The following is a 27796-nucleotide window of genomic DNA, read 5'->3' as shown; positions in this document are numbered from 1 at the left end:
ATTCATTGTCCACAGGAGAAGAAATACAATTAACCAAGTAATAATATTATCATGCTACAGTGGAGATGCTCAGATGTCTAGGGTACCATGTGAGGCCAGGAGAGGCTTCCTGGAGCAGGTGCACTTGAGCTTGAGTTTGAAAGATGAATTAATAGGAGATTGAACAGGTAGTTAAGTGGGAAAAAGAGGGCATTCTGGCAAAACATTGATTATAACAAACAAACAAAAGCAGCAGCACAGGTAAAGGCAGGAAATGTTGAAAAAGCAGATAAAAGGTATTTAAGCAGGGAGTGACATTCTTGGATGTGTATTTCAGAATGATAAATTTGCTATTCTTGTGAAGCATGGTGTGGAAGGAGGTGATACCAAAGATAGGGGGACGGTTTGGACACGACTGAGCTAGACTGTGCAAGAGACGATGGTGGCTGCATGGGGGCAGTGCAGTGGGGATGGCGGAGGAATCAAACACAAGAGATGTCTGGGAGGTAGAATCAACAAGATGAGAAATGGCATAAGGACAGTGAAAGAAAAGAAGGAGTGAGGGATGACTGATGTTTCCAATGGGTGCAAACCAGGTAGTATTGAAACAATGGCCTCCCCTTACCAAAACACAGGAACAGCCATGAGCTGGACACCAACATGAGTAGCTGAGACTGGATCATGCTGGGTTTCAGGTATTTTAGACGTCCACATGCAAGTGGGCCCAAACAAGAAGGCAAGGTTCACGGAAAAGGGACATAAACACTCTGAACAAAACCCTGTCTCTGCCTGGTGTCCTCTGAGAGGGACATGTAGAATGGTATGCAGATCCTTCCTCCACATTCAGATCTGGTGCCACCCTCTAGAAGGGCTCACCTGCACTTGGAGAATGGTGGTTACGAGGGTGATGGGTGGAAAGTGACTACATTGGAATTGTCTAGCTGAAGGAACAGTAACCAAGGCTGGCAGGTGGAACTGGGAACAGACACCATCTGTGTTATCCTGAGAGTTCAAGACAGGAAGCTTGATGCTGGGTCAGTGTCAAGAAGGCTTCCAGCACAGCTTGGGAAGAACGGTGGGCACCTGGGTTACCTAATGACAGAGCACACTGCTGCACTATAAGGGACTCTTCATTGCTGGCAGGGAGCTCAGGCCTGGGGGGACCCACAGTAGGGTTGGGGGAATTCCTACACTGCCGCCAAAGCTGAAGAAGGGGAATCCCCTAGGTTCCTTCCAATGAACAGAAGTTTTTATTTTATTTTTGAGACAAGGTCTCACTCCAATGCCAAGCTTGGAGTGCAGTGGTGTGACCACAGCTCACTGCAGCCTCGACCTCCTGGGCTCAAGTGTTTCTCTCACCTTTGCCTCCTGAGTAGCTAGGACAACAGGCAGACAACATTGTGCCCAGCTAATTTTTGTATGTTTTGTAGAAATGGGGTTTTGCCATGTTGCCCAGGCCGGTTTTGAACTCTTGGGATCAAGCAATCTGCCCAGCATGACCTCCTGAAGTATTAGGATTACTGGCGTAAGCCACTACGCCTGGCTGGCACAGAATTTTTGAAATAAAAAGCCATGGCTGCCCCACATCCCATGGAAGAAGGCAGGCTCTAAGGAAAGAGGCAAATAGCAAAAAGTTATGCAGGCATGAAGCCCCATCCACTCGGAGGGTGTCATGTTGGTGACCCATCGAGACAACTGTGATAAAATAGCAACCGGAAAGTTTCTCTAGTACAGCTCTGAACTGCTCTACAACGTGTTTCCCCCAGTTTCTGTTCTGCATGTCTCTTTCTTTAGGGAACATCCTCTCCCTTTTATTTCGGTGGAGAGTGGTAGGTTTTTCATTTCTGCCATGAAGGAAACTTACTTCTCTGCAGAATTTGGTCTTCACTCGGAAGCAGGGAAAGGAACACACAATGGTTGATAGAACCTTGGGAGCAACAAAAGAGTGCAGCCTACTTGGGCACAAAGCAAACTGCCAAGGATTCGTAACTATAATCATCAACTTTGCTGTGCTGCTATAAATATGGAACAAACCAGCTAGTGACTCATCCGCTAAGATGGCACTCAGGCAGCCTGAGCTGCGCCATTCTGGGTTTACAGCCAAATCTAACCGCTCTTTTTCGTTCTTTCTCTTTCTTCTCTTTTAAAGGAGTACGGAACATCACACTTAATTCTTCTTCTTAAAAGGAACCCTCCTCACTGTCTGTGATATTATTCATCTGATTTCTCTAACAGAATGCTTCTTTTTGCCTCTTAACACAAATCTGCTGTATAAAACATGTCAAACATTTCTTAAACATTTTGCAAATACTCACAGAAACGAACGAACAGGTTTTTTCCTCTCACCAAGTACAGACCAGTCTGTACTTCTTACTTGGGGCAATGGCGGTCCCCAGACCCTCAGGAGGGCCAGCCTCCTCTGAAGACCCAGCACGAAGTGGCTTCCCAGCAGCAGGAAGAGGTCTCCTACCTAATAGCGGTGGTAGGGGCTGCTTTTCTAGCTGCTCACCCCACTTGCAGAGGACAGTCACTAACTTGACCGCCTGACACATCTATTGTCAGTACACCTGGCAAAACCCTGCAAGGAAGCCTGCCTTTGAACCACCGTTATTTGCTGTTCTTAACATTTAGGTGCAAGGTAAGAAGTGCCCCAAGATGACACATTTTACGAGGTCTCAAAAAGGGGTTTCAAGAAGAATCACTGTGCAATGTGTAGGAACGAGCAGGGCCAGAAATCACTTACATCAAACAGTGCTTAAGGGAGCGAATTTTAAATCTTATTTAATTTTAATGAACTGAACTGTAAATAGTCCTATGGAGCTGGTGGCTCCTGTACTGGACTACAAAGGTCTAGATGCTCCGTGATGGGACTGCAGACCACAGGAGGAAAATCTGATGTAGGACACATACTGTTCCCTAAGCCCCCCTTCTCCTTTCACCAAAGCGACAGAGCCCTGGAGTGTGGCAGCGCAGGCTGATAATGTGCTATTTGCCCAGCTGGCCTGGAGGCTCCTGAAATAACTTCTCTAATTTGCTCTGGCGTTCCCCTCAACGACCAGCCAAGGATGTAGAAAGGGTACCCCTGGACTCGGGAATGAATGCAAGCCCTCTAAAGCGTCCACATGTCATTGGACAGAATGCATCCCTCCCCACCTGGCACTGATTGCATAAAGACACAGAGGGTGCTGGGCTGTGAGGGCGCTCAGAGGCTACCCACCCGCCTCATGCCACAGATGAGCAGCTGGGTGAGTGGTGTGGAGCGCCCAGACTGCAAGCAAGGTGATGATTCCAAACCTACTCCCACATGAATTCTGTTTGAAAAACGCACTTTTCACTTGTAGATATTCTAGGGGTTCACTCCCCTTTAAATGAATGATGTAATAAACCTGTTAGTCTAGATGCGTGCTGCTGGCAACACTTTCTGCAATGATGGGAATGGGCTGTATCTGTGCTGTCCAAGATGGAGGCCACCACTCCTGTGTGGCTGTCAAGCACTTCAAAGGAGGCTTGTGTGACTGAGGAACTGAATGCTTACATTTCTATTATTTTAATTAATTTAAATCTGAATAGACACCTGCGGCTGGTGCCTGCTGTACTGGACAGCAAAGGTCTAGATGCTGTAAAATTCTGTGATGGGACTGCAAACCACCGCAGGAAGCTCTGACGCAGCAGGCTTGAGTGGGCTTCCCAGAACCCTCGAACAGTTCCCTAAACCGTTTTCTCCTTTTGCCAAGGCACAGAGCCCCACTGCAAACTCAATACGGCTCTAGTCACACATGCCTGCACTCCTGCCTTGTATTTATAGATGTGCTTGTGATTTGAAAAGCTACAAAGTCACACAAAGGAACTCACAATCATCCACTATAGCCCTGACAAAGGGGCAGCAGGCTGCAAGTTGGAACAAGAGATAGTAACCATTTAGCAAAAGCATCATCCAGGCTCAGGTCACAAGGAAAGAATGAACACAGGGATTATTTAACCAGAGGTGTTAAGAACACAGATAAACTGGAAACCATGTTTGCTCTGGGCAAGGATAGAGGAGAGGTAGCAGCCTCACACATAAATGGGAAGGAGATTTGCAATTCACCTGCGAATGCCTGGAGTACAATCAGAATGCATTTGATGCTTTCAGCCTACTAGCTACAGTGGTAAAAAATGTATAGATTGACTAAAGTGCCTGCTTGCTAATCCTCGGCTGTTAGGGGGGCATTATCTTTCTGTATTTTAGACTTAGTATGAGGCTTAACAGAATAGATGCCCGATGACTATGGTTGACTTCCTAACAGTTGATACTTTACTATCATGCTTTAACCTAGTCTATAATCTATGCCTTCCCTACTTAAAAAAATGATTTGCGAGTTTACCCCAAAATGTACAGATATGTAACTATGAATCCATTAAAATAAGAAAAAAAAAAAAAAAAAGACCTATATAACCAAGGCAAAGGAGGAAGAGAAAGTACTACATAAGAAATCTGGGCTGAGGAAAGTGAATACAATGAGCCTAATGTGCAGCTCTGAACTCCCTGGTAACCAAGGCAAAAAGGGAAACAAATGGGTTAAATGTATCCTATTGAAAAACAAAAGCACTCAACCAGTCTTTCAGGACAGACATTTTTTCTGGCCTTGAGCTATGAGGGAACTCTGTCACATGGCGGGGGGAGGCGAGAGGGGAAGTAGGACATAAAAATCCAACAAAAATTTGTCAAAGAAAATTAGAGATATTCTAACATGTTTGTTTCTTTATACTACCTATTAATTGAAAACAAAACCCCTCAGAACCCTGTTGTTCAGAGAAGGCTTTTAGAAGCAAGCATATTTCCAATGATTTGAAATCATGTGATGGTAAAGCTTTATTAATCTAGAAAAATCAGAGTTAACACGTCCCTAGAGTCTGTACCTGTAGAATACGGAATGATTTAAACAGAGCTTTGCTCGTGAGCTGGAGAGGAGACTAATTCAAGAAACTAACATGTACTTAGCGAGTAGAAAGTCTTTGTTGTGGACAAAAAGAAGTACAAGCTGTAGACCCCAGGCACACAGACTGTCTTCCGGGTGAAAAGGTAGAGTCTGATTTATGTTCTTATCCTGGCAGAGGGCACCCTTGGGAGCTGGCTGCAGGCACCAGCTCTTGGTTCCTCTCAAATGGCAATCTGGACCTGAGCAAATTCTGCAACAGCCAAAAAGCAGATACCCAGAAATAAAACAACACAAGTTTCTTACTCTTGGTGCGGGCTTCGGTTCTGAGAAACTTCAGAATCGCTGTCTTGGGGGGCCAGAGAGCCCTTGTACGTGTAAAACACATCTTCCGTTTCCGTGATGTAGGTCATTTCATTTGCAAGGTTATCTGCAGAAGAGTGGCGTGGCTTTCGAATTTCGTGCCGGAGCCGAGGACTTCGCCTGGGTGGGAAAAACGTTGAGTGCAAAGTGTTCAAAGCAAATTCCACTTAAAAATTTAATTAGACACCAGTGGACCTCTGCCCTGACCTTTCTAAGGATGCCTTCCTTGGCGGAGGCTGACATTCAGAGCCGGTTAACCCATTACTACCCCAGCAGAAGGCACCAAGGGTGACACCGATCCCTAACACTCTCAGTCAAGTGGTGGCTCCCAGAACAGTAGCCTCAGCTGTATAAACAGGCAGAATTAGATGGGTTTATGCCCTTTGGGAAGTGACAGGTATTGACTTAAGGGTAAGTTATTCTTCCAGGAGGACTCAAGCTCTCAAGACATAAATAGGCCGTAAGGACTGCTATTCAGAGATTTTTTCTGATTAATTTGAACAATGCAAACTAAAGGTTTAGAAGCCAAACTACATTTCTCAGCAAAACTCCAACCATATTGCAGCGACATCCCTTCACGTGAATTTCACTTGATCCAAGAGAAAATGTTTGCTTTTTAAGATATATCCCTTATTAAACCCGTTTATATGCATTAGATGGGCACATAAACACTGGCCTGTCCTCCAACAGCAGCAGTAGGCATGTGACCTCGGGCAAGGCACATCACCTCTCTGGGCCTTGGCTGTACTTACCTGCTCCTGAGAATGAATCCAATGAGGCCGTGTTCTCAGGGCATCCAGTGTGGCACCTGGGCGTCAGCTCCTGCAGCCGGGGATCCCAGGCTGCCGAGCTTTCTAAGTTCTATTTTCCCTCACAGTTTTTCCATCTTCCCTTTCTTTGTTAGCCATTTCTCCTTAGGACTGTCAGGGTCTCCATGATTTGCAATCCCCCTGGGCCTGGATAATCAATAATGCTGTGTCCAAAGCAGAAGTAAAAAGGCTCTTGTGACTCCTCAGGAGAGGACCTATAAATAACTACAAGAGCTCCAGGCCACGAGTGTGGCAACATCTAACCCCGCTGTTCCCCTGGATCCCGTCCTGGGCTCTCTGGGCCCCTGGCATTGCTGCCAATGAGATTTTCAGATAAATTAAGCTGCTGTATGATAGCATAAATTTACCTCTTTAGAATGAGGTATCTAAATGCTGGAAACCAAGAAGCAAATCTATTCAGTTATGTCCTGATTTCTAACACTAAATACTGTCATTGTCCCTTCCTTCCCAGAGCATTAGGCTCCCAGTGAAGAGTCCTTCCCTAGCAGGCCCAGCACAGCATCTCCTCTGTCTGCCTGTCTCCCAGTTTCTCTTAGGCTTAGCAGATCCTGGCTCAGGTATTTACAGCCACACACTCTTACTCCAGTGTGGAGCTGGGGGCAATGTTTCCTTGCTAGGTTTCCCCTTCTGGCCCCTAGCCTTTTTGGAGGCATTCACAAAAATGGTGTGATGTCTTTGGGGACCATTATACTAAGATAATGATAATTCCACCTGACTCTTCTAAAAGCTTACTACGTATTTGTACATTGTTATTTCATTTGCGGTAGTTTTTATAATCTTTTTAAGAGATGGGGAAACTGAGGCTACAGAGGTAAAGAGATTTGTTAATTAACAGAAGGGCCAAAACCTGAGTTTAGGTCTTTCGGCTACAAACCCAGTGCCCTGACCACCTATTTCCTTTTAAGCTGAGCTCATTCTTTTAAGTTGGCTGGCTACTTCCTGATGTGCATTTGCTTCTGCTGCTGAAGGTCATACATCCTTACATCATTGACATCACGTACCTGCATTAGTTTTCCCCAATGTTTATTTTGTGGGATATTAATGGACAACATGAATTAAGTAAAGTCAACCATACTTCTTTATCACAGGATGTCCCAGAGTGTTTAATATGCTAATATGTGCTGTGATTCCAAAGGAGGCCTTTCAGCAGGCTAGAGTTTCCCAAATTATTTAGATCTAATATGTTTTTTTAAAAAGAGCATCTCAGCATTATACACGATGGAAAACATTTAGCTACATTTGTGTACTTCATGAAAACAGTTACTTCTGCCAAGAGCCTAAAATGCAAATGTAAACTCTGATTGTAGGTCATCTATCTTTAGGACTTTATAAGTTGAGTTTTTATTTTTAAAAGAGATAAAGTGTCTACTGTTGGGTAGTACAAAAAAAAAGGAGGACATACCAGTTGGGAGTAATGGGAGGGGAACGAGAAGGCAGACTCTTGGTTTCTAAGTGCTCCACTGATAAGGATCTCCGCATGGCTGGGTTCCACACCATCCCGCCAATCACCTTTTTGCAATATTGGTTATTTACCGACCTGAAAAACCAGATGCAGGTTCACTTTCTACACTGACATGTTCAACAGGAAAGAAATTCCTGCATGTGTGAAACAGTCTACACATGCTTCTTGTCTGACGGATGGCAGGTTAACGCCAAGGTTATGGGGAGCAGAGGGAGACAGCTCAAAAGTGATTCCTGTCTGTCCTGGAATTTCCTTATGTGATTTCTTTTCTTCTGGTGAAAATCCTTTCTTGTCCTCACTACTCAAGCAACAAAGCTGTTTCCAGAATATAACCAAACCTAACCAGATTAGAAGGAATTCCAGGATCACACAGAAATACAGCTCAAGTGATTTCAAGGAATTCTTATTTTATTCACACTGGCCTAAGTAAAAATATTAACCACCTTTTCAGGTGCTCTTCATCATCCTAGCTGGCAGGAGCTGTCACCATAAATTACTGGTAACTCTTCAAGAGAGAAACTGAAAATGTGCTTAGAAAGTAGCTTCAAGCTGGGCACAGTGGTTCATGCCTATAATCCCAGCATTTTGGGAGGCTGAGGTGGGTGGATCACTTGAGGTCAGGAGTTCAAGACCAGCCTGGCCAACATGGCAAAACCCTATCTCTACTAAAAATATAAAAATTAGTCAGGTGTAGAGGTGCATGCCTGTAATTCCAGCTACTTCGGAGGCTGAGGCACGAGAACCCCTTGAATCCCTGAGACAGAGGTTGCAGTGAGCAAAGATCGCACTACTGCACTCCAGTCTGGGAAACAGAGTAAGACTCTGTCTCAAAAAAAAAAAACAACAAAAAAGGAAATACAGTTTCAAGCTATGTTCTTTGAAATGTGCTACCCTGAAGGTTACTTTTGAATTTTATTTATACCTACAGAATTTAAATCTTAGCTATCTAGACCCCTCAGAGAATGAATTATTTGAGAGAATAAAGCATTCTGGCATCTCTAAATTTTAAACTAGGTTTTAATGTCTTATAAAAACATTCTACGTATTTCCTTGTGGCGTGACATCAACGAACCAACAAAACAAAACAGAACAAAGAACAAACAAAAGAACATAAACAATATGAAACACCCTGTAGCACATCATGTACTAATTCACATTAAGAAATGCTGTTGTCACCCTGACCAAATGCTCACAACAGCATCACTGGGAGACTCTTTCCTCTGAGGCAGGCCTACATCAGAAACCACACTGCCAGTGATGAAGAGCACAGGATCCAAACACGGGGAGCAAGCTGCCCGACTCCAAGGTTTAATGTGTCATGGGTTATTAATAGGGACTCTGAAAAAAAAGTGTTCCATTGTCCTATAAGCTTGGAAAATAACCCAACAAATTTCTTTTTATGTGGAACCTTTCAGAAGGCCCAATAAGCAGATGTGTAGCTGTATCTCTAGGGGCTGGGCAAGTCATGTGACCCTTCTAAGCCTCAGTTTCCTCATCTGTAAAATGGAGGTAATGAGACTTGAAATTCACCAGTATGCTGAAGCTGGTACAGGTAATTAAAGAACTGCTGACTTGTCCTCCCAAGCCATCCTCCCAACCCAAATGATCCCCTGTGGCAGATTAAAGATGACTGAAGTTCTTTGAGTCTTGCATCTGGGTTGGCTTGTGACTGCTTTCAGCAACAGAGTCACTGTGCCAGTGCCAGGTCTCACCCTTAAGAAGGCTGAATGGTTCTGCCTTTGGCTCCTGGAACCCTGAGTGTCCATGTAAGAAATTCAACTACCCTCCTGGAGCATCCAGATGGGGATGCTAAGGAGTCCAGGTGAGTCTAGCCTTCCAACCATTCCATCCAGACACCAGGTATGCAAGAAAAGTTGTCTTGGATCCTCTGGCCACATTCACTGAGAAATCCCGATCTATACCACACAGAGCAGAAGAGGCATCTGGCCAACCCCTTCTGGGATTCCTGACTCACAAAATCATGAGATATAATAGAATGGGTGTTGCCTTCAGTCACCAAAATAGGGGTATTTTCTTGTGCCACAATACAAGACCAGAACCCAGCCCTGCTGGCATTGGATGCATGCAGATGACAAAGCTTTACAGATGAAGAAATAGAAGCAACAAATTAAAGCTCAAGTGACAGAGGCAGGATTTGAACCCAGGCAGCTCACAACAGAGGGCATGCTTTCAATTGCCTCCCCATTCCTTCTCTCATCTGGCCTGAGGATCAGGTCCAATCTAAGTCAATGATATAATCCAATAAGTTATTTTCATGGCTTGTTCAACAGTAGAGCTTCTGAATGTATAAAAATACTAAACAGTATTATAAGAGCTAAAAACTTAATACATTCGCTCTTGGTTCATCAGAAGCTGAGAGAGAGCATTTAGCACCATAAATAGTATCACTGATAGTAACAAAAATTAGCTATTTATTCAGTCTACAAGTTCCCTAATGATTATCAATGTATCAGGAAAGTAACTGGAACAGTCTGATGCAGTTCCACATATCAGATAGATAATGGCTCAGACATGGGTCTCATTTTTAGTAATAGCCACATCAACAACAAATCACGAAAACAATTTTGAAAAACCAACAAATGATTTAGAAATTATGGCTGGGCACGGTGGCTCACGCTTGTTATCCCAGCACTTTGGGAGGCCGAGGCAGGCGAACCACCTGAGGTCAGGAGTTCGAGACCAGCCTGCCCAGTGTGGTGAAACCCCATCTCTACTAAAATGCAAAATCAGCTGGGCTTGGTGGTGGGCACCTGTAATTCCAGCTACTTGGGAGGCTGAGGTAGGAGAATTCCTTGAACCCAAGAGACAGAGGTTGCAGTGAGCTGAGATCATGCCACTGCACTGCAGCCTGGGCGACAGAGTGAGACAGTNCATCAACAACAAATCACGAAAACAATTTTGAAAAACCAACAAATGATTTAGAAATTATGGCTGGGCACGGTGGCTCACGCTTGTTATCCCAGCACTTTGGGAGGCCGAGGCAGGCGAACCACCTGAGGTCAGGAGTTCGAGACCAGCCTGCCCAGTGTGGTGAAACCCCATCTCTACTAAAAATGCAAAAATCAGCTGGGCTTGGTGGTGGGCACCTGTAATTCCAGCTACTTGGGAGGCTGAGGTAGGAGAATTCCTTGAACCCAAGAGACAGAGGTTGCAGTGAGCTGAGATCATGCCACTGCACTGCAGCCTGGGCGACAGAGTGAGACAGTCTCAAAAAAAAAAAAAAAAAAAGTAAGAATAGGCTGGGCACAGTGGCTCATGCCTGTAATCCCAGAACTTTGGGAGGCCAAGGTGGGTGGATCACCTGAGGTCAGGAGTTCGAGACCAGGCTGGCCAACATGGTGAAACCCTGTCTCTACTAAAAGTACAAAAATCAGCCAGGCGTGGTGGTGTGCTCCTGTAATCCTAGCTACTTGGCAGGCTGAGGCAAAAGAGTCGCTTGAACCCGGGAGGTGGAGGTTGCAGGGAGCCAAGATGGCACCACTGCACTCCAGCCTGGGTGACAGAGTAAGACTCCATTTCAAAAAAAAAAAGAAAAAAGAAATTATAAGAACAAATTGATAATTTATGCTACCTCTTATACTTAGAGGGTAGTCTTAGAGCAAAGCAAACAAAAATACAAACTGCATGGTTATTTCATTTAGAGAATAAATTTATCGTAATCAAAATTTTAAATGTATATATGAATTATATATATAAATTTATATCCATTTCTTTTACTGTACTAGTCATTTTATTTAGAGACTAGATTTTAATCTAAATTAGAATTTAAAAATGTATGTATTATATATATTTATACATAAATATCTATAAATTTACATCCATTTCTTTTTCTGTACTAGTCATTCCATATTCTGAATATCATTCCTGTGGATAATAGTACCTATCTCATAGGAGAGTTGTAAGAGTCAAATATAATTATGTGCTCAGCACAAACTAAATGCCCACTAATTATCAACTGTGATTACTACTGTTATTTTGTAATTATTATAGGCAATATATCCCAAAGTCACCTGACTCTGGAAATGTTTTTCTATTCCTTCATTCATTTTTATAGAGCATCTTATAGAATTAATGTTCTGTGGGAGAGGCTGGTGTGGTGGCATCAGGTTGGGATAGCCCAATACGCTGGCACCAGGAGACACACAGAGCCACTGCTCCATTTCCTTTATTATGTCATATTGCAGGGTACAGCTGCCATCAGACTGCTTGGAAGCGCTGAGTTCAGCAGAGTTGAGGGGAGAGAAACAAACGCTGGGAACACGAGATGTCCCTCAGACACTGCTGACCCCAGGAGACTTTTAGTCATGGTTCAGAGATCCAATGCCTGGGGCCCCTGGGCTATAGGTTTCCTCCTCTGCCCAATAATGTCCTCTATTCACTGGTGAACAGGATGCATTTACATCTCAGCCTAGTGTGGATACAGTCTTTATAGCACACTCACTTTTTGGTGTTCCGAGAGCCCATAGTCCAGTACTGAGACAGAACATTCTTTTCCTGAGGTAGTAGCTTCTTTGCCTGAAAGAACGTATGGTGCTCAACACAGGATTTCCACAAGTTTTTGCAAGATCGGTAATTCAGCATGTTGAAGGCCACAATATGTTCCCTGGATTCAGCCTGGGAGGAAAAACAGTCAAGATTTCACCCACATAGACACAGGAGCAGGGACTTGCAAGCATTTAACCCACATTGGTGAAATGAGGTAAGATGCAACAGACAGCAGAAAACTGGTTTCAAAATGCCTTGGCCACAAACCAGTGTTACTGGAATATTCAAGAGCATGATTTGTTAACCGTCTTTATGAACATGGTAATAGAGATGACCAGGATCTATTCTTTATCATCATCTGTGCTCCTCCACGAATGCTTTTATTTCAAATCTGTTTACATTTCTAGGCTGGATGTATTTGGAGCAACCAGATAAAAATCATCTGATACACTCCTTTTAAATTATAGCTCTGGGAACATCTCTCTCCTGAAGGAATACTCTTTCATCTATCAGACAACAGCAAGTTTATAACATTTTGGGTTCTTCTCTATTTGCTTTCCACAAAGCACAGAGTTGAATCCAGTGCTCATATATAATAATCATTTTAATCATTTGCTTTGCCTGCATTCTGCATGAGTTTAGGTTTTCTGTTTTCATGTTCAATTGCCATCTTATGCATTTTTGTGCCACCCTGAATCTTGCACTGGGGGGGCCAGGAGACCCAGATTCCAGTCCTAGTTGCTCTGAGCTTTTGTGTCCTCGTTCCTAAGAGTTCACTGCTCTGTGAGGCCATTTTAAGCACATATTACCTTTGAAAAATTGGGAAATGGACACAGTGACAGTAAGTGAAAATCATGCAGCATAAAAAGATGGAGTGTAGTGTTGTGGAAAGAGCAGATGTCTCGGATTCGTAATGATCTGGTTCAAATTCCAGCTCCCCCGACTCACTAGCTGTGGGAGCCTCAGTTTCCTCACCTCTAAGTTCTACATCTCTGTATGGATGAGCAAATGGACAGTGCCACGGACTTTGCTTATGAGATATGCACACCTACCAAGCCATTGTGCAGTTTTAACACATCATGGGAGGCAACTGACCTTGCTGACCTTCACTGCTACTTTGCGGTGGACTCTCTGCCAGGTGCTTTGACCAATGCTCTTTTATTAAATCTTCACAATTCCCTAAGAAGTGGGCATTATAGCATTTCTGGAAACAAGGTAACTTGGACTAGGGAACGTTAAGTAACCTGTCTGGCTGGTAAGTGGAAGAGCCAGAATCTGAAACCACTGTCCCTGACTCCAAAACAAGCTAAGCAGAATTATACAGACAATCACTGGGTCCTGTAGACTCTGGCCCCACAATGGCATGCTCTTTCTTCCCTGTTATATACATGGCAAACTGCCTTCAACCCTTAAAGAACTAAAAGCAGAAGTAATTTAAAAACACAAGAAATGGGGCAAAGTGGTTTATGTTTCTAGTCCCAGCTACTTGGGAGGCCGAGGCAGAAGGGTCCTCTGAGCCCAGTTTGGGCAACATAGCGAGACCCTGCCTCTAACCACACACATACATACGCACGAAACCAAGCAAGCACGGACATAACTACTCACCTGTTTCTGTCGCTGATGTATAAAGAACTTTTTCCTTTTGAAAGAAATTTTGAGAATGTTCACCCTTCAAAAAATAAAACAAAACACAAACAAAGCACATCAGGGATCGGCCAGGTTGAAGCTGATGCCTCTCAATGCATGTCCTTTATTTCATGATCCCAATGAGTGGGGGCTCTTGGCTGCCTAGAGTTTACTTCTCTGTAGAAATGATGGCAGCCCCATTGCCGCAGGCTAACACCAAGTAGCTGACTGAAGCTGAGCACTGCATAAGGGCCACTGGATTATGATGTAGCTTTTAAATAACAAGAAACATGGACCATGCGCTCTCTTTGCTATAAGCTGCTTTTGTGGCATTGCAGCTCTGCGTGAGCTGGTATATACATGGGGAAGACAGCTGAGAGCAGCATGGAGCAGCTGAAAGAGGACAGACCTGGTCCGAACCCCAGCTCTATTACTTAACAGCCACGTGTCAAGTAGCCTACTTAACATTTGCAAGATAACAGAATTTAGTCACCATTAACTGAACATTTTTTATATCCTAGGCTGCTACTAAGAGCTTTATAAACATCCCCTCACTGAAGCCCTGCAACAATCCTGAAAAGTACATATTGTTATACCCAGTTTTCAGATGAGGAAACTGAGGCTCAGAGACATCACCAAAGCGCTCAAGATCACTCAACCAGAAATTCCTGGAGCCAGGACCTGCACCCAGGTCTCAGCTGACTCTGAAGCCTGTGCTCCTAAGCTCTCCACTGTGAAGTCTTCCCAGCAGTGGTGAAAACTCTGCCCTTCTCAGAGAGTGGCCTTGTGAGGATTCAAGCAGAGTAGGAATGTCAAGTCCCTACCTTGACACACAGTAGGCCTGCAATGCTTGTTCCTTTAATTAAAAACATAACTTTTAAAATAAATTTACAGTTGACCCTTGATCAACAAAGGTTTGAACTACGTGGGGTCCACTATCTGGGGGACTCTTTTTAACCAAACATGGACAGAAAATGCAGTATTTGCAGGATGCGAAACCCACATATACAAAGGGCTGCCTTTTCATATACACGAGTTCTGCGGAGCCAAGTGTGTGACAAGTCTGTGCAGATTTTGGTAACTACAAGTGGTCTTGGAACCCCAAGTACACCAAGGGTTGACTATCATTCATTTATGCAAAACGTCTGCAATCCATACAAAGGGTGCATATTTCCCTGCTGGAATCTTCACTTCTGAAATACTTTTAGGGAAATGAAGGAATTTTACTATTTTCTAGGATCATATAAAGACCTTGGTAGAGCATTCTAGAATGGAGAGGCTGTGTAGGTAAAAAGAAAGTTGAACTATTCATGGGACATTCCCCCAGAAGGATCAGCAATATACCTCTATTACATATGAAATATTACCTAATACACATATATTTTCAATAATCTGTTGGTAGATGTAACTGTGAAGTAAATTTTTTTGGGTGACTGCAGGTTAATAGTCTAAGGATGAGAAGGGTATTTGGGCTCACCCCTTTTAGAGATACTCTTTCTAGTGTGTTACTGCTCTGCCATCTCCCTGAAGTCTGGGGAGTCTCCTCACGATTCTTCTGTGCCAATTGGCAGATGCAAAAATTCCTGTTCTGCAGAACGAGTCGGAAGAACCAACTCCCTTTTGAGTTCTCACATTGCTTTTTTGGCCCATGGGAGTCTGTGGACCTCTTACTCCCCCCAACCCTGGCTTCATATACAGGGGTAGGAGGGCCTGGCAGGCCTCCTATGGTTCCTAGGGCTCCAGTTCAGCATCCCTTTCCCATGCTGACCCCAATTTCCCAACCTGACAGCTCTCTCCCTGAGCTGTCAAATCTGATTATGTACAGACATGAACTCTGTCGTTTCCAGGCTTGGGGCCTCAGGGGGGCTCCCTACTGCCCTTCACTCATTCATAAGAAAACACACATACACACACACACACTGAGAGCCTAGGATGTACAAAGTCCTATGGCAGGCCCTGGGGACAGAGGGAAGAAGACATGGAGCCACTGCCATCCAGAGGCTTATAATCCAGTGAGGGAGACAGGTACCACATAAAGAATGATGCATAGAAGTAAATCACTGTAACTATGAACACTGCAAGCACTGCATGCAGGAATGCCTAGTCTCATAAGAGCACTAAGAACTGAGCCTATAGACTCCTATGGCCTGTGAAGCCCTCCATGACCTGGCCCCTCTCCTGCCATGGCCAGCTCCATGGCCAGCTCCAGCCTGGCCTGCCCCAGCTACTCCTGACTCACTAGCTGGGTTCTCTCTCGTCTCTGGACGTATATACCCTGCCCCTTCTTCTCTAGAATTTTCCTTGGGCCAAAGCTCAGCTGGTATTCAGATCCTGGTGAGTGCCCTTCCCTGCATGCTCAGGGCCCTTCTTATGTCCTGCCCCTCTTGGGCATTTGCCCATGCACCTCCCTAGTCACCCTGGGGTCACCATCTGGTGCTGGCCTCCCCGCTGGTCTCTGAGGTTTGCACTGGAGGCAGGGGCCAGGCCTTGACAGGAGATGGCTTGATGTTGAAGGGTTAGGGAGGCTTCAGCAGATCTGTGGGTGAGCCCAGGGGTTGGAGAGTCCCTGCAGGCTCTGCCGAAAAGGTTTCTGTTCACAAACCTGCTTCTCCTGACCAAGTCTCCCACTTCTCTCTCCTGCAGTGACCCTGTGGGACCCACATCTTCTCCACAATGTGAGGGTCCAGCCCTTGTCTGTGGGCCCTTAGGAGGTTTGGCCACAGTTAAGCTGGATCCAGGGGTCTTTAGGCCCGTGGCACCTGGAGGAAGCCCCCAGCATTGGAGGGGCTGGGTGCAGAAAAATGAGCCCTGTGCCCACTGTGCCCTCTACTTAGCCTGATCTTAGTCCTGAGCGAGCCAGAGAGCTGCCTGGGCACACCCCAGCCCACCAAGCAGGCTGGAGTTTCTTGCTTCCTCTGAGGGGCTTCTAACAGACAGGAGGTGAATGACAGATGGAGAGAAGACCCTGCTATCTGTTACACTGATTTTTGTGTCAAATTGAACAGGGCTGTCCTATTTTTTGGTTTTGGAAAATAGATATATTGAAACTTAACTGAACACTGTCTACAAGTATGTATCCTACTTAAGCATTTTCCTACAAATACCATTTTTAGCGTTGAAACAAAAGTCCAGGCTCTGGAGCTGGACTCTGATGTGAGTTTCAATTACTCTGATTATTAGCTGTGTGACTCTGGACAGGTTCTTACTTAATTTCTTTGTATCTCTGTTTCCTCCTCTGTGAAAATGGGGATAATAACCTATATAGGCCTATTTCCAGTTTAAAGGAGATAAATCAAAGAAAATACACAGTAACAGGATTTGGACACAGTAACCATGCAATAAGAATTACTGCTATTAATAATTTTGTTATATATTATATAATTATATATTTATGTGTAATATATATTAGTCTGGTATATATTAATAGGATATTAAAACAGAGTTTATATTATTCTCATTAATATTATATATATTATTATATAACTACTCCATAATTTTTACTTAAGTTACTTCAGGTTTTTTTTCTGTTATAATAATGCCTGTGTGATACCTTTGTGTTTCAGGTAATGAATTCTATGTTCCAAGCTGGGACAGTTTAGACGTCAAAGGTCATCTGTGTGGCACATACCTGGCACCAAATCTTTTATATCCCCATTTCCTAACTTCCTTCCCTTGCTGCCACTGTTTTGGCCAAAACTCCATGTTTCTTCCTCGTTTGTCCTTTTCATTGCATCTCCTGCCATCTGCGATATCTCAAACTCTCCTCTACGTTTCCTGGGTGCGATGCCGTGCTATGCCCATTCCTTGACCATCATGCTATCATTATGTAGATGTTGTATTTTTGGGGGTGGGTTTTCCCCTAAAGAAAGCTCCCTGTTGCCTGGCACTTAAACTCAAACTTCTCTCCAAAATTCAGATTTCCTCACGAGTAATGTGGGCAGGCTGGCCTACAGGATCTCTTCCTATCAGGCCTGTGAGTCAGAGGACAAGCACCGTTGTATGCTTTGGTTTTTAATTTTAGAACAGGCTGGACACTTGGTAAGTCCAATAATAACCGAGAAACAGAATGAAACTATGGTTTCCGACCAGAGAAACTCTTCTCTGAATCTGGACGCAATGCACTACGGGAAAAATTCCTTAATGCAAGGCCGGCCCCTGGGTGGGCCATTTTATCCACAGGTTCCAGAGTATCCCAAACCACAGGGTGAGTTGGGGGAGGGGGAATGCTAATGAAAACCAAACACTCAAATTTCTAAGTACTAAGATCTGGATCAAATTTAGGGTGAGAGTTAAAAAATCGGGGGTGGGGGGGGGGGGGAATCGCTATCCCTTTCTTTGAAATAAAACGTTTAGAAAGGGAGGTAACATTACTTTTGTTCGGCATATTTTTAAAGCATGATTCAGAAAATAATGAGAACTGTTTGCACTTACCAAGGATAGAAACTTGTGCAAATGTATTTTCGGTACACAGCAATGCCCGCAGAAGCAATTCCAATCATTAGGTCTAAATTGTGCAGATCCTGTAAAAAGGAAGATCTCAGATCCACAGAGTGTTACAGTCATGCTTCTGCCCTCTGGTGACTTTAAAGCACCCACGCTGTTATAAATAGTAATATGTTTAGGCTCCAAACGGGAAAATGCTCTGAAAACAGGCAAAAAGCCCCACTTAACAGATACTTAAGATCCAAGTACTAAGTACCAAATTCTTCTAAAATGAACACAGCCTGTCAAGCAACATGTGGGTGCCACTGGTCTAGAAAGTTACCAAATAAGCCCACTCATTCCATGGAATCATTTAAATGAACACTCAAGCTTTAAATTTTCAACAATCAGCACTAAATCAGAAAGGCCTCACCCCTTTGCAAAGCTTTTTACAAATCTCAATTTCCATTACTGTAAAGGCTTTAGCTGTTACGAAATGATGATGAAAATGTATAAGTTTAGAACTGCTGATTCTAAATCTACTTAAGAAATAAATGCTGGCTCGGTGAGGTGGCTCACGCCTATAATCCCAGTACTTTATGAGGCCAAGGAGGGTGGATCCCTTGAGCCCAGGAGTTTGAGGCCAACCTGGGCAACACAGCGAAACCCTGTCTCTACAAAACAACACAAAAAATTAGCTGGGTGTGGTAGCACATGCCTGTAGTCCCAGCTACTCAGGAGGCTGAGGTGGGAGGACTGCTTGAGCCTGCAAAGCTGAGACTGCAGTGAGCCATGACTGTGCCACCATGCTCCAGCCTAGGCAGCAGAGGGAGACCCTGTTTAAGAAAAAAAAAAAAAGTTGCTTCTAAATCCAATGTATCCAACATTTATACAAGCCTAAGTGCTGGGCATTGCTGTGGACAGTGAGGATACAGAAGACACAGCCACTACAAGCTGTTTTAAATCTGTTTGAGAACAAGGTGATCACAAATAAAATTTAAAAACAAAATAGTTCCTCTTCTTGAGTCATTTACTTTCTTGTTTTCCCAATCAGATATTTGGTTTTTGTTTGTTTGGCTTTTCTCTGAGAGACAGTGTCTCGCTTTGACGCCCAGGCTGGAGTGCAGTGGTGCAAACATGGCTCACTGCAGCCTCAACCTCCTGGGCTCAAGTGATCCTCCAGCCTCAGCTTCCCAAGTAGCTGGGACTACAGGCATGTGCCACCACGGCCAGCTAATTTTTAATTTTTTGTAGAGATGGGGTCACACTATGCTGCCTAGGCTGGTCTTGAACTCCTGGGCTTAAGGATCCTCCTGCCTCAGCCTCCCAAAATGCTGGGATTAAAGGCATGAGCCACTGTGCCTGGCCCAGATACTAGTAATTATAAAGAAAGGGCACAGTTTGAGTCAGTTACAACTGAGCGTGAACCTTCAGTCTGGCACCTACTAGCTGTATTATTTTGGGCTCCTGAGACTCAGTTTTTCTTCTTGTACAACAAAGATGATAGAATCCACCTCGAAGGGTTTTTATCTGGCCGAAATGAGAGAAGATAAAACCTAGAAGGGGGCTTGGCATGTGGAGCTTCTAGAAGAAAGTTCGGCATGTGGAAGGCATAAGAAACGTCCATTCCCCTTTGCCGTGGGACAGATCATTTGCGAACCGCAATGTGAACATGGAGTTAGAGAAACTGGACAAACGAAACAGTGCTGATATGGTGGAAAGTCCAGAGAGTACTCACTTTCAGTACCCAACCGAAATCACACGCTTACAACAAAACCAAATTTGACTGATGAAGGATAGAATTGCATTTAAATGTGATACTTGAGATCACAACAGAGAGAGTATGAAGCAGGTGTGACAGAACAAATTAGCAAAGGAAATCAAAACTGAGTGAACAAGAAAATAAATGAATGGTTTGGGTGGGCCAAAGACCAGGTCTCAAATCTCCTAATCCTGTGGTCTTTCAGCATGCATTTCAACCCCTGCAGCACAGTTACTGTCCACTCAACTCCCAGGCCCAACCCCACATTTCCCAGCTCCCCTTGCAGAGGGCAGAGCCCGGTGACTAGTTCTGGCCACTGTGCTCTGAGCAGGAGGAATGTATGTCTCTTTCGGGCTGAAGCATTTAAGAGCTGGTATGTAACCCTGCAGCTTCCTGTTCCCTTGTGACAAACATGGAGGCCACATGGGAAGACAGCCATGACATGGAAGCAGCCTCGACTGCTGAGTTATTGCAATGGATGGGGTCGGGGGCTGCCCTGGAAGACTCCTGGACTCAATGCAAGCTTTGAATTACTGAAAGATAAACCTTGTGATACGAAGCTATGGAGATTTAGGGGTTTTTAGTTCATGTAGAATAGCCTAGCATGACCAAACCCCCTCTGATACCTTGGGGGTCTTAGCCACGCAGGTATCATCTGGCTTCACAGCCCTTGAGGGTCATTTCACTGACAGTTCTTGGGGTGGGAGAGCACAGCTCAACTCAGGCAGATATAAAGTCCTACTTCACCAACGACTGAAGTTCTCTGAAACAGTCTATCTAAGATAAAATATTATTTGCAAATGGAATAAAAATGAATGGTCAAGTCCCAAAGCTGATATTTTGTAAGATCATTTTCCTTCCTTATTTCCTATATCACAACTTGACTTGCCTACCTCACAGGACTATAAAGGGACCGAAGTGAAACAAAAATAAAGTGTTTCTATAAATTATGAAAATACATAGATTTAAAATTTGATCATTTACTCAATCTCTATGAGCCTGTTTTCTCATCTATAAAATGGGGATAACTAGAATGTCAATTTCACAAGGCTTCTATGATCCCGTATGAGAGACCTTATGGTCTCATATGAAAGCATCTAGATAAAGGTTAGTATTTAGTAGGTGCTCAATTAATATTTGCTTCCTTTTGGATATGATATGGGCCAATCAGGTAGAAAACGTATGTCACTGCTGAAAGGTCAGATGCTAATTAGACAGTGAGGGGTCATGTGCTGAAGCTACAACTTGTGTGCTGTGTGACCTCGGTTAAGTCCCTGAGTATCAGTTTCTCCATCTGTAAAATGGGGTTAATGATAATACACGGAACTCATGGTATTACTGCAGGAAATAATCCACTGGTGCATAGAAATTGCTTGGCAGATGACAAATGTTAGTAAATCCTGTTAAAATGGCCACAACTAATTTCAAATATTTATTGATTTTCACAATCAAACCACCATAGTCTTTTTAAAAAAAACTATCATATTTGAGTACCTAGCTCCAATTTGGGCAGCACTTGAGATTAAGTAGAAATCTTGGCCCCTTAAACTGTCACTTGAAAAATGAATTCATACCTATTTTTTGCCTTTTAAAACCGTAATATAAAATGGTCTTACAAAATTACCAGTTTCTAAGCCCCTAACCTCTCAAAAGGAAAGTCTTCAAGTACAAAAGCAAACATTAAAAAAAAGCAATTGGACAAATGACCAACACAAAATTCAGTATTACTTAATAAACCTTCCAAATATCTTTTAAAAGTCCTGTTACAATGAAAAGAAATGGTTTCATCAAAGAAGTTTTCAAACTCTCAGAGATTAAAATAAAAACATAATGTTTGATCCAAGACATAACAAGAATACATACCCTACCACTGTGCAGTTCTACTCCATAGAAGTCGAGGGTCCGTGCTATGTTGATATAGCAGGATTCTGCTTCTGATTGTTTTAGCCCACTACAGAAGAAAAGACAAAAAGCAGAGTTCATCCAATAAATAGAGGGCATTATCTCCAATTTAAAAAAAATCTAGAACATTTGATCATTTGATACCATTTCTGTAAGGTTATTTAAATGCCTTACGTTATCAATCTTAAGCAATCTAATACTAAATTCTACTAAAGCAAGTTTTTCTTCTTATCCATTGAATTTGACTCCCTCTAACCCTCTCGTTTTTAAATTAAATAATACTTCCTTTAGTGGGCTCTCAATATTCAGACGTAGAAGACTGTTACCTTTCAGAATCCCTGCCCTAATTATTCCAAGTTGCTAATTCGTAGGGAATCTTTAGGTCTCTCTGCCTTTATCTCTTCTTTTGGCAGTCGCCTCAAACTTTCAAACGCCACTGGCCCCGTACTATTTTAGGACATTGACTTCTGCCCTGGGAGTAATTCTGGGAGAGAGGTTTGGCAGTGCTTTCTTAAAAGGACGCTTGGTTGCCTGGCCTTTGTTTTTATGGCTTTCCCAAGAAGAAAGCAGCCCCTTGAGAGCTGGCCTTCTTGGTCAGGGTGGCCTTTATTTGACCCGGACTGAACAGCTGCTGCTGTAGCTTTAAGTGAAATGAGGAAGGGGAAGAGCAGCCAGAATTGGGCATATGTGTTGGAGCTAAGGCTCGCAACAAATATGCAGGGGCAACTGCAGAAGACTCATGCTCCTCACTTGGACATAGAGCACTTTTCACGAACTGAACACAGGAGACTGGTCAGCGCTGCACGTCTATCTGTCTGTCTGTTTAACAAGACCTGAAGGAACAGCTTGTTTTATCAAATGTGGTAAACTGCTAAGAGATTTACCTTGGTACAGTCCATTGGTGGGGCAATCAGATTTCAAAATGGGCATTTCCTTCAGGAATTTACTGATTTCAATGACATCCTGAAAAGGATGCAGCAGCCATCACCCTAAACTCTTACTGGAATTTACACTTTACAGAAATGCTAGTTATGCCAAATATATCTGCCACCATACCAGCTCAAAGGTTCAAAAACCCCCGACATCTTGAAAGAGGATTCATGCACAAAAGAAAGAGGTTGCATCAAACACAAAGGGATATGATGTCTGAAAATACCCGACCCAAGTTCCCAAAGTAGGCCACCCCAGCCCCCCTCACCTGTGCTGCTCATGCAGAGATTCGACTTTTGTTAAAAAGTCATCATTTTGATCGGGTATAAACTGACTATCGGAAAGATAGCCTGGATGATGTACGGAAGAATTATAGTCTCCAAAATGAGCTATCAAGACAGAATAAGGGGAAAATCATAATTAGTTTTGCCTTTTTAATATGGTCTGTATTTATAAGCATCTATAGCATCACCAGAATAACATTAATTGGAAATACTCTTCCGGTAAGTTCTGCACCACACGAACTGAAGCTTCTCACTAGCTCCAGACTCCACACTTATCTGAGCCTTCACTATGGGCTAAGATACTATTACACATGATCCAACCAAATTCTCATTCTTCCCAAGGACACAGAGGGAGAAAATCAGGAGATGGTGTTTGAACCTAGGCCCTGTTCTAATCCCATACCTCTTCCATATACTGTGGTCAGCACAGCAGTTTGCACTCATGCCACTGGATAGAGAACACATAAAGAAAATGCCACAATTTGTATGCCACGCCCGGTGCAGGCTTTCTCTGCCATACTCCAAGGTTACCATGACACTGGACCAATCTGCTCTAAAAACTGGTTGTAGGCAGAAGGGAGGCCATGCAGACCTGACCACTCTCTGCATCCCGACCCATCACCTGGGATTCAGGGAGATGTGGAAGAAAGGGGACCAGGGTATGTTCAGAGGCCATAGGGACAAGGGGTGGGAGTGAGTGGGGACGAATGGTCAGGGCTCAGGCAACAGCAAAGTTCCTAGGGAGAAAGACACATTCTAAGGGGAGTCAGAAGATATGAAGAGAGATTCTGGGGCTATCAGGGGAATCACATTAGGGACCTGCAGGTGCAGGGGGAAAAGGAAGAGTGACTTCAAGACTAGCCCCTTGGCCAAATGGTACTGCTCGCTTGAGACCCTTGACTGTTGTCTGCCAACGTGAAATGAATTGTTGATGCCTATGATGTGATGGGCATTCTTGAGAGTTGTGCAGTGTTCAACCTGTACAAGTGTCCATGGCTACCCCAAGGACTCAAACCATTTGGGTGTCTAGAACATTGAGGAAACTGGAAAAAAGGCTGGCACCAGGTGAAGAGCCAAGGACCAGGCTTATGGGACCTGAGGACATCCATTTCCTTTCTCCACAAAGTTTTCCCATTTGTCTAAAAACAGAAGAAGATAATCTCTAGCTCTAATGGGGCAACTGATCTCGTATTCCATTTTCTTGACAAACAAACAAAAAAAAGCTTCTACTTCATCTTAAAAAAAAAAAAAAAAACTAGCCCTGATCATTCCAAATATTTTAATGAATTCCTTCCTGCAGCTGGCCGCAATGCCAGGAGGCTCCTGAGGATTCTCAATTCAACACCAAAGATTTCCAAATCAAATAACTCCTCTACCTGCAGTCAGGGGTTTGAGACCAGCCTAGCAAACATGGTGAAACCCCGTCTCTAATATGAATACAAAAATTAGCCAGGCATGGTGGCGCATGCCTGTAATCCCAGCTACTTGGGAGGCTGAGGCATGAGAATCGCTTGAACCCGGAAGGCGGAGGTTGCAGTGAACCGAGACTGCGCCACTGTATTCCAGCCTGGGTGACAGAGCCAGACTCTGTTTCAAAAAAGAAAAAAAAAAAAAGGGCAGATGCAAAGGTTATGTCTCACTCAGCGTTGCTCACCTAACTGCCCTCATCCCACAGGGCTGCTCTTTGAGATTCACACCATAATGAAGGGATCTGTTTCCTTCCTACACTGTGCCTCAAATGCTGGGAGTGGGTCAGACTCACCTTTAGGGCCCAGCACCAGGCATGGCACACAGTAGGTGCTCAGAAATTTGGGTGCTCAGAACTGATCTGTACAGAGGCTGATGCAAAGTTCAATTCTGGAAGGGGAAAAGGGCAGAGAGCCAAGTGACCAATGCATGCAGACTTGGTCAAGGTTAGACCAGAGGCTGTTAAGGTCAGTCAAATGTGGCCAAGTTGTGGAAAGAAACATCAAGGCTATGTGGCTGGTAAGTTTGTGCTGGGTTAAGCGTACATAATGTGTTCACATGAAATCATTTAAATGCCGTGACACAGCATGCCCAGTGAGGAAAAGTGCTAGAAAGCATTAGAATCACTTCCTTCAAAGTCCTCATGTTAAGAGTGAAGAAATTGAGGTCTGGAAAGGAAAAGAGACCTTTAGGACAGGGTCAAGATCAGAACCCAGGTGATCTGAACCCCAGTTAGAGATCCTACCACCCCACCAGCCTGCCTGCCAGGCCTGTGAGCCGCTGCTGGTCATTTGATGACAGCAGTCATGTCCCCAAAGGCCAACCAAATGCTGTAAATGACTTTCCTGAGTCTCAAGGTGGAGTCCTATGAACCTTTACTCCGTTGGTTTCATTGGCTGATGGAGAGCCTCCTGGATCCCAATAAGGTTATCCATCATACCAGTTAACAGTCCCATCCCTGGTATCATTCTGCAAACATGAACAGCAAGGTTCTCTCTTTAGGCAAGTTGCTGACAAATGTTCTAAACTTCGAACACAACCAATGAGCCTCCCTGTGGGGTGGTTTTCCCTTTAAATCCTAAAAGGCTACTCTGTGCAAAGCTCTATGCTAACCACTAGGGGGAAACAAAGTTAAACAGTGATAAACAAACATTTGCAAAACACAGGGCGGTTTCACATCGATTTCAATGACATCATCCCACTTGATACTCATGATAACCCTGTCATATAGGCAATGCTTTTTATCCTCACTGAACAGATAAGGAAACAGACCCAAAGGGGCCTGCCACAGTTGCTCAGCTGCTAATTTGGAGGCTAGACTCTGACCACCGTCCCTACTCTTACCTACTTACTATACTATATGCTCCAAACTCCTAAGTAATCCATTTTCCTATCTGTAAGAAAGCAACACATACAAAAGTTAATTATAGCAAACAAAAAAGGAAGTGCTTATGTGGGAAATACCTTGTCTTTTTAAGTTCCATGCTTTCTTCTGGTTGACAGTATTTTATGTTTTGCAGCACAGAGAGGGTATATCCCAGGTTCCAACGTACAGCATTTCAAGCTGCCTGGCTGTTGTACTGGGAAAGTCTTTTACCTGCTATTCATCCAACTCCAACCTGATCTTAGAGATGGTTCTCAGGGGTCATTCCTAGGATGTTCCCCCCCATCCCCAAGCAGGATGAAGTGCATCCCTGGTGGCCATCTCCACCGCTAGTACCATCCGCATCTGCCTCCCTACAGGCTGTAGACTCCTTGGGGAGAGCAGTGTGTTTTATCCATCTGTGCACCCGGAGGCTGGTGCAGACCTCTATGTGGCAGAGGTGCAGGGAACATTCTGGAATAAACATATATTTCCAAAAAATGTACTTTATTCTTTGAGCCTCATAAAGCCTTGACAGGCCATTAACAATTTTTCACCATTGTGTATTTTTGGGTACTTTACCTGCAGATCACTGTTTTTTTTTGTTGTTGTTTTTTTTTTAAGAGATGGGGTTGCTCTGTTGCTCAGGCTGACGTGCAGTGGCACGATCGTGGCTCACTGCAGCCTCAAATTCCTGGGCTCAAGACATCCTCCCACCTCAGTATCTTGAGTAGCTGGGATTACAGGTGCAAACCACTGTGCTGGACTTTATATTAGATGCCTCTCTTGGAAGAATTTAGCAGAATATATCATAAAATATAGGCATACCTTTTGATCCAGTAATTTCATATACAATAATTAATTTTTTTTGAGACAGAGTCTCGCTCTGTTGCCCAGGCTGGAGTGTAGTGGTGCAATTATGGCTCACTGCAGCCTCGACCTCCAGGGCTCAAATAATCCTCTCACCTCTGCCTCCCTAGTAGCTTGAACTACAGGGGTGTACCACCACACCTGGCTAATTTTTGTATATTTTGTAGAGACAGGGTATCACCATGTTGTCCAAGCTGGTCTCAAATTCCTGGGCTCAAGCAATCCACCTGCCTCAGCCTCCCAAAGTGCTGAGATTACAGGCGTGAACCACCATGCCTGGTGCAAGTATTAATCTTAAAGAAATGTATGCTCTGCAATATATATATATATTTATTGAGGGTGGAGGGATAAAAGCTTATACTTAAAACTGCTTGCCTGATAAGCCATGATTCTATTAGCTCGATAGTACTGTTAATATTTCTACTGAAGCCAGTTTGTACTTTTTAGGTGCCCACAACTTTGTTAGCCCCCATTCTATCAGTTCTTTGCAGAAGGGAATCTGACTACTAAAGCCTGGCACAGAATTATTTGGTTCTTAAATTTTACTCTAAATAGAATTTACTGTTTACAATAAGCAATTCCCTGACAGCTTTCTTCTGGGCAGATAATGAAAATACAGTAAGAGCTAACACTTGCCACATGCCATGCACTATTCTAATAGTTTTACATACAGTAACTCATTTCCTCTTCACTACAACCATTGAAGGAGACACTTATTATCCTCATGTGTCAGGTCATGAAACTGAGGTCTGGAGAAGCTCAAAGTCAGGCAGGTACAAGTGGAAAAGGCAAGACCTACGTATATGGCTCCAGTCCAGTTCTCAGTGAATCAGCCAGGGATGGTCCAACAATAAAGAATTTTTAGTTACAGATCACCTTCACATTTCTGCTTAATTTGAACCAAGTAGCCATATTGAGAGCTGTCTTAAACCACTTGTTACCTCAATTTCACAGGTGAGAAAACCAAGATTTGGAGAGGCAATCCCACATAACTGGTTATCAGAGACATCAGAATTTTTTTTTTTTTTTTTTTTGAGACAGGGTCTCACTCTGTCACAAAGGCTGGAGTGCAGTGGCATGATTATGGCTCACTGCAGCCTCAACCTCTGGGGCT

At 43.8% G+C, this 27796-nt stretch overlaps 1 protein-coding gene across 4 annotated transcripts in view; it reads right to left on the bottom strand.

Moving 5' to 3' along the window:
- PTPN3 (protein tyrosine phosphatase non-receptor type 3) overlaps nucleotides 1-27796 on the bottom strand; it is a 121609-nt gene that overhangs the window by 37911 nt on the left and 55902 nt on the right. For 3 of the 4 annotated variants that reach the window (XM_017863784.1, XM_017863787.1, XM_017863786.1), the window contains 7 exons: nucleotides 22967-23087; nucleotides 21730-21817; nucleotides 18114-18202; nucleotides 13662-13725; nucleotides 12013-12185; nucleotides 7491-7625; nucleotides 5202-5378 (listed from right to left, as the gene is read on the bottom strand). In XM_017863784.1, coding sequence (XP_017719273.1) covers nucleotides 5202-5378; nucleotides 7491-7625; nucleotides 12013-12185; nucleotides 13662-13725; nucleotides 18114-18202; nucleotides 21730-21817; nucleotides 22967-23087 — 847 coding nt within the window. The remainder of the gene's footprint in view (nucleotides 1-5201; nucleotides 5379-7490; nucleotides 7626-12012; nucleotides 12186-13661; nucleotides 13726-18113; nucleotides 18203-21729; nucleotides 21818-22966; nucleotides 23088-27796) is intronic. The other variant, XM_017863785.1, reaches the window with a different exon arrangement.

This window comes from Rhinopithecus bieti, unplaced genomic scaffold (genome assembly GCF_001698545.2).
Source record: "Rhinopithecus bieti isolate Rb0 unplaced genomic scaffold, ASM169854v2 scaffold_73599, whole genome shotgun sequence".
In the NCBI taxonomy this organism is placed as follows: domain Eukaryota; kingdom Metazoa; phylum Chordata; class Mammalia; order Primates; family Cercopithecidae; genus Rhinopithecus; species Rhinopithecus bieti.
The sequence above is the reverse complement of the archived record's forward strand: the minus strand, read 5'-3'. Positions and strand labels throughout refer to the sequence as shown.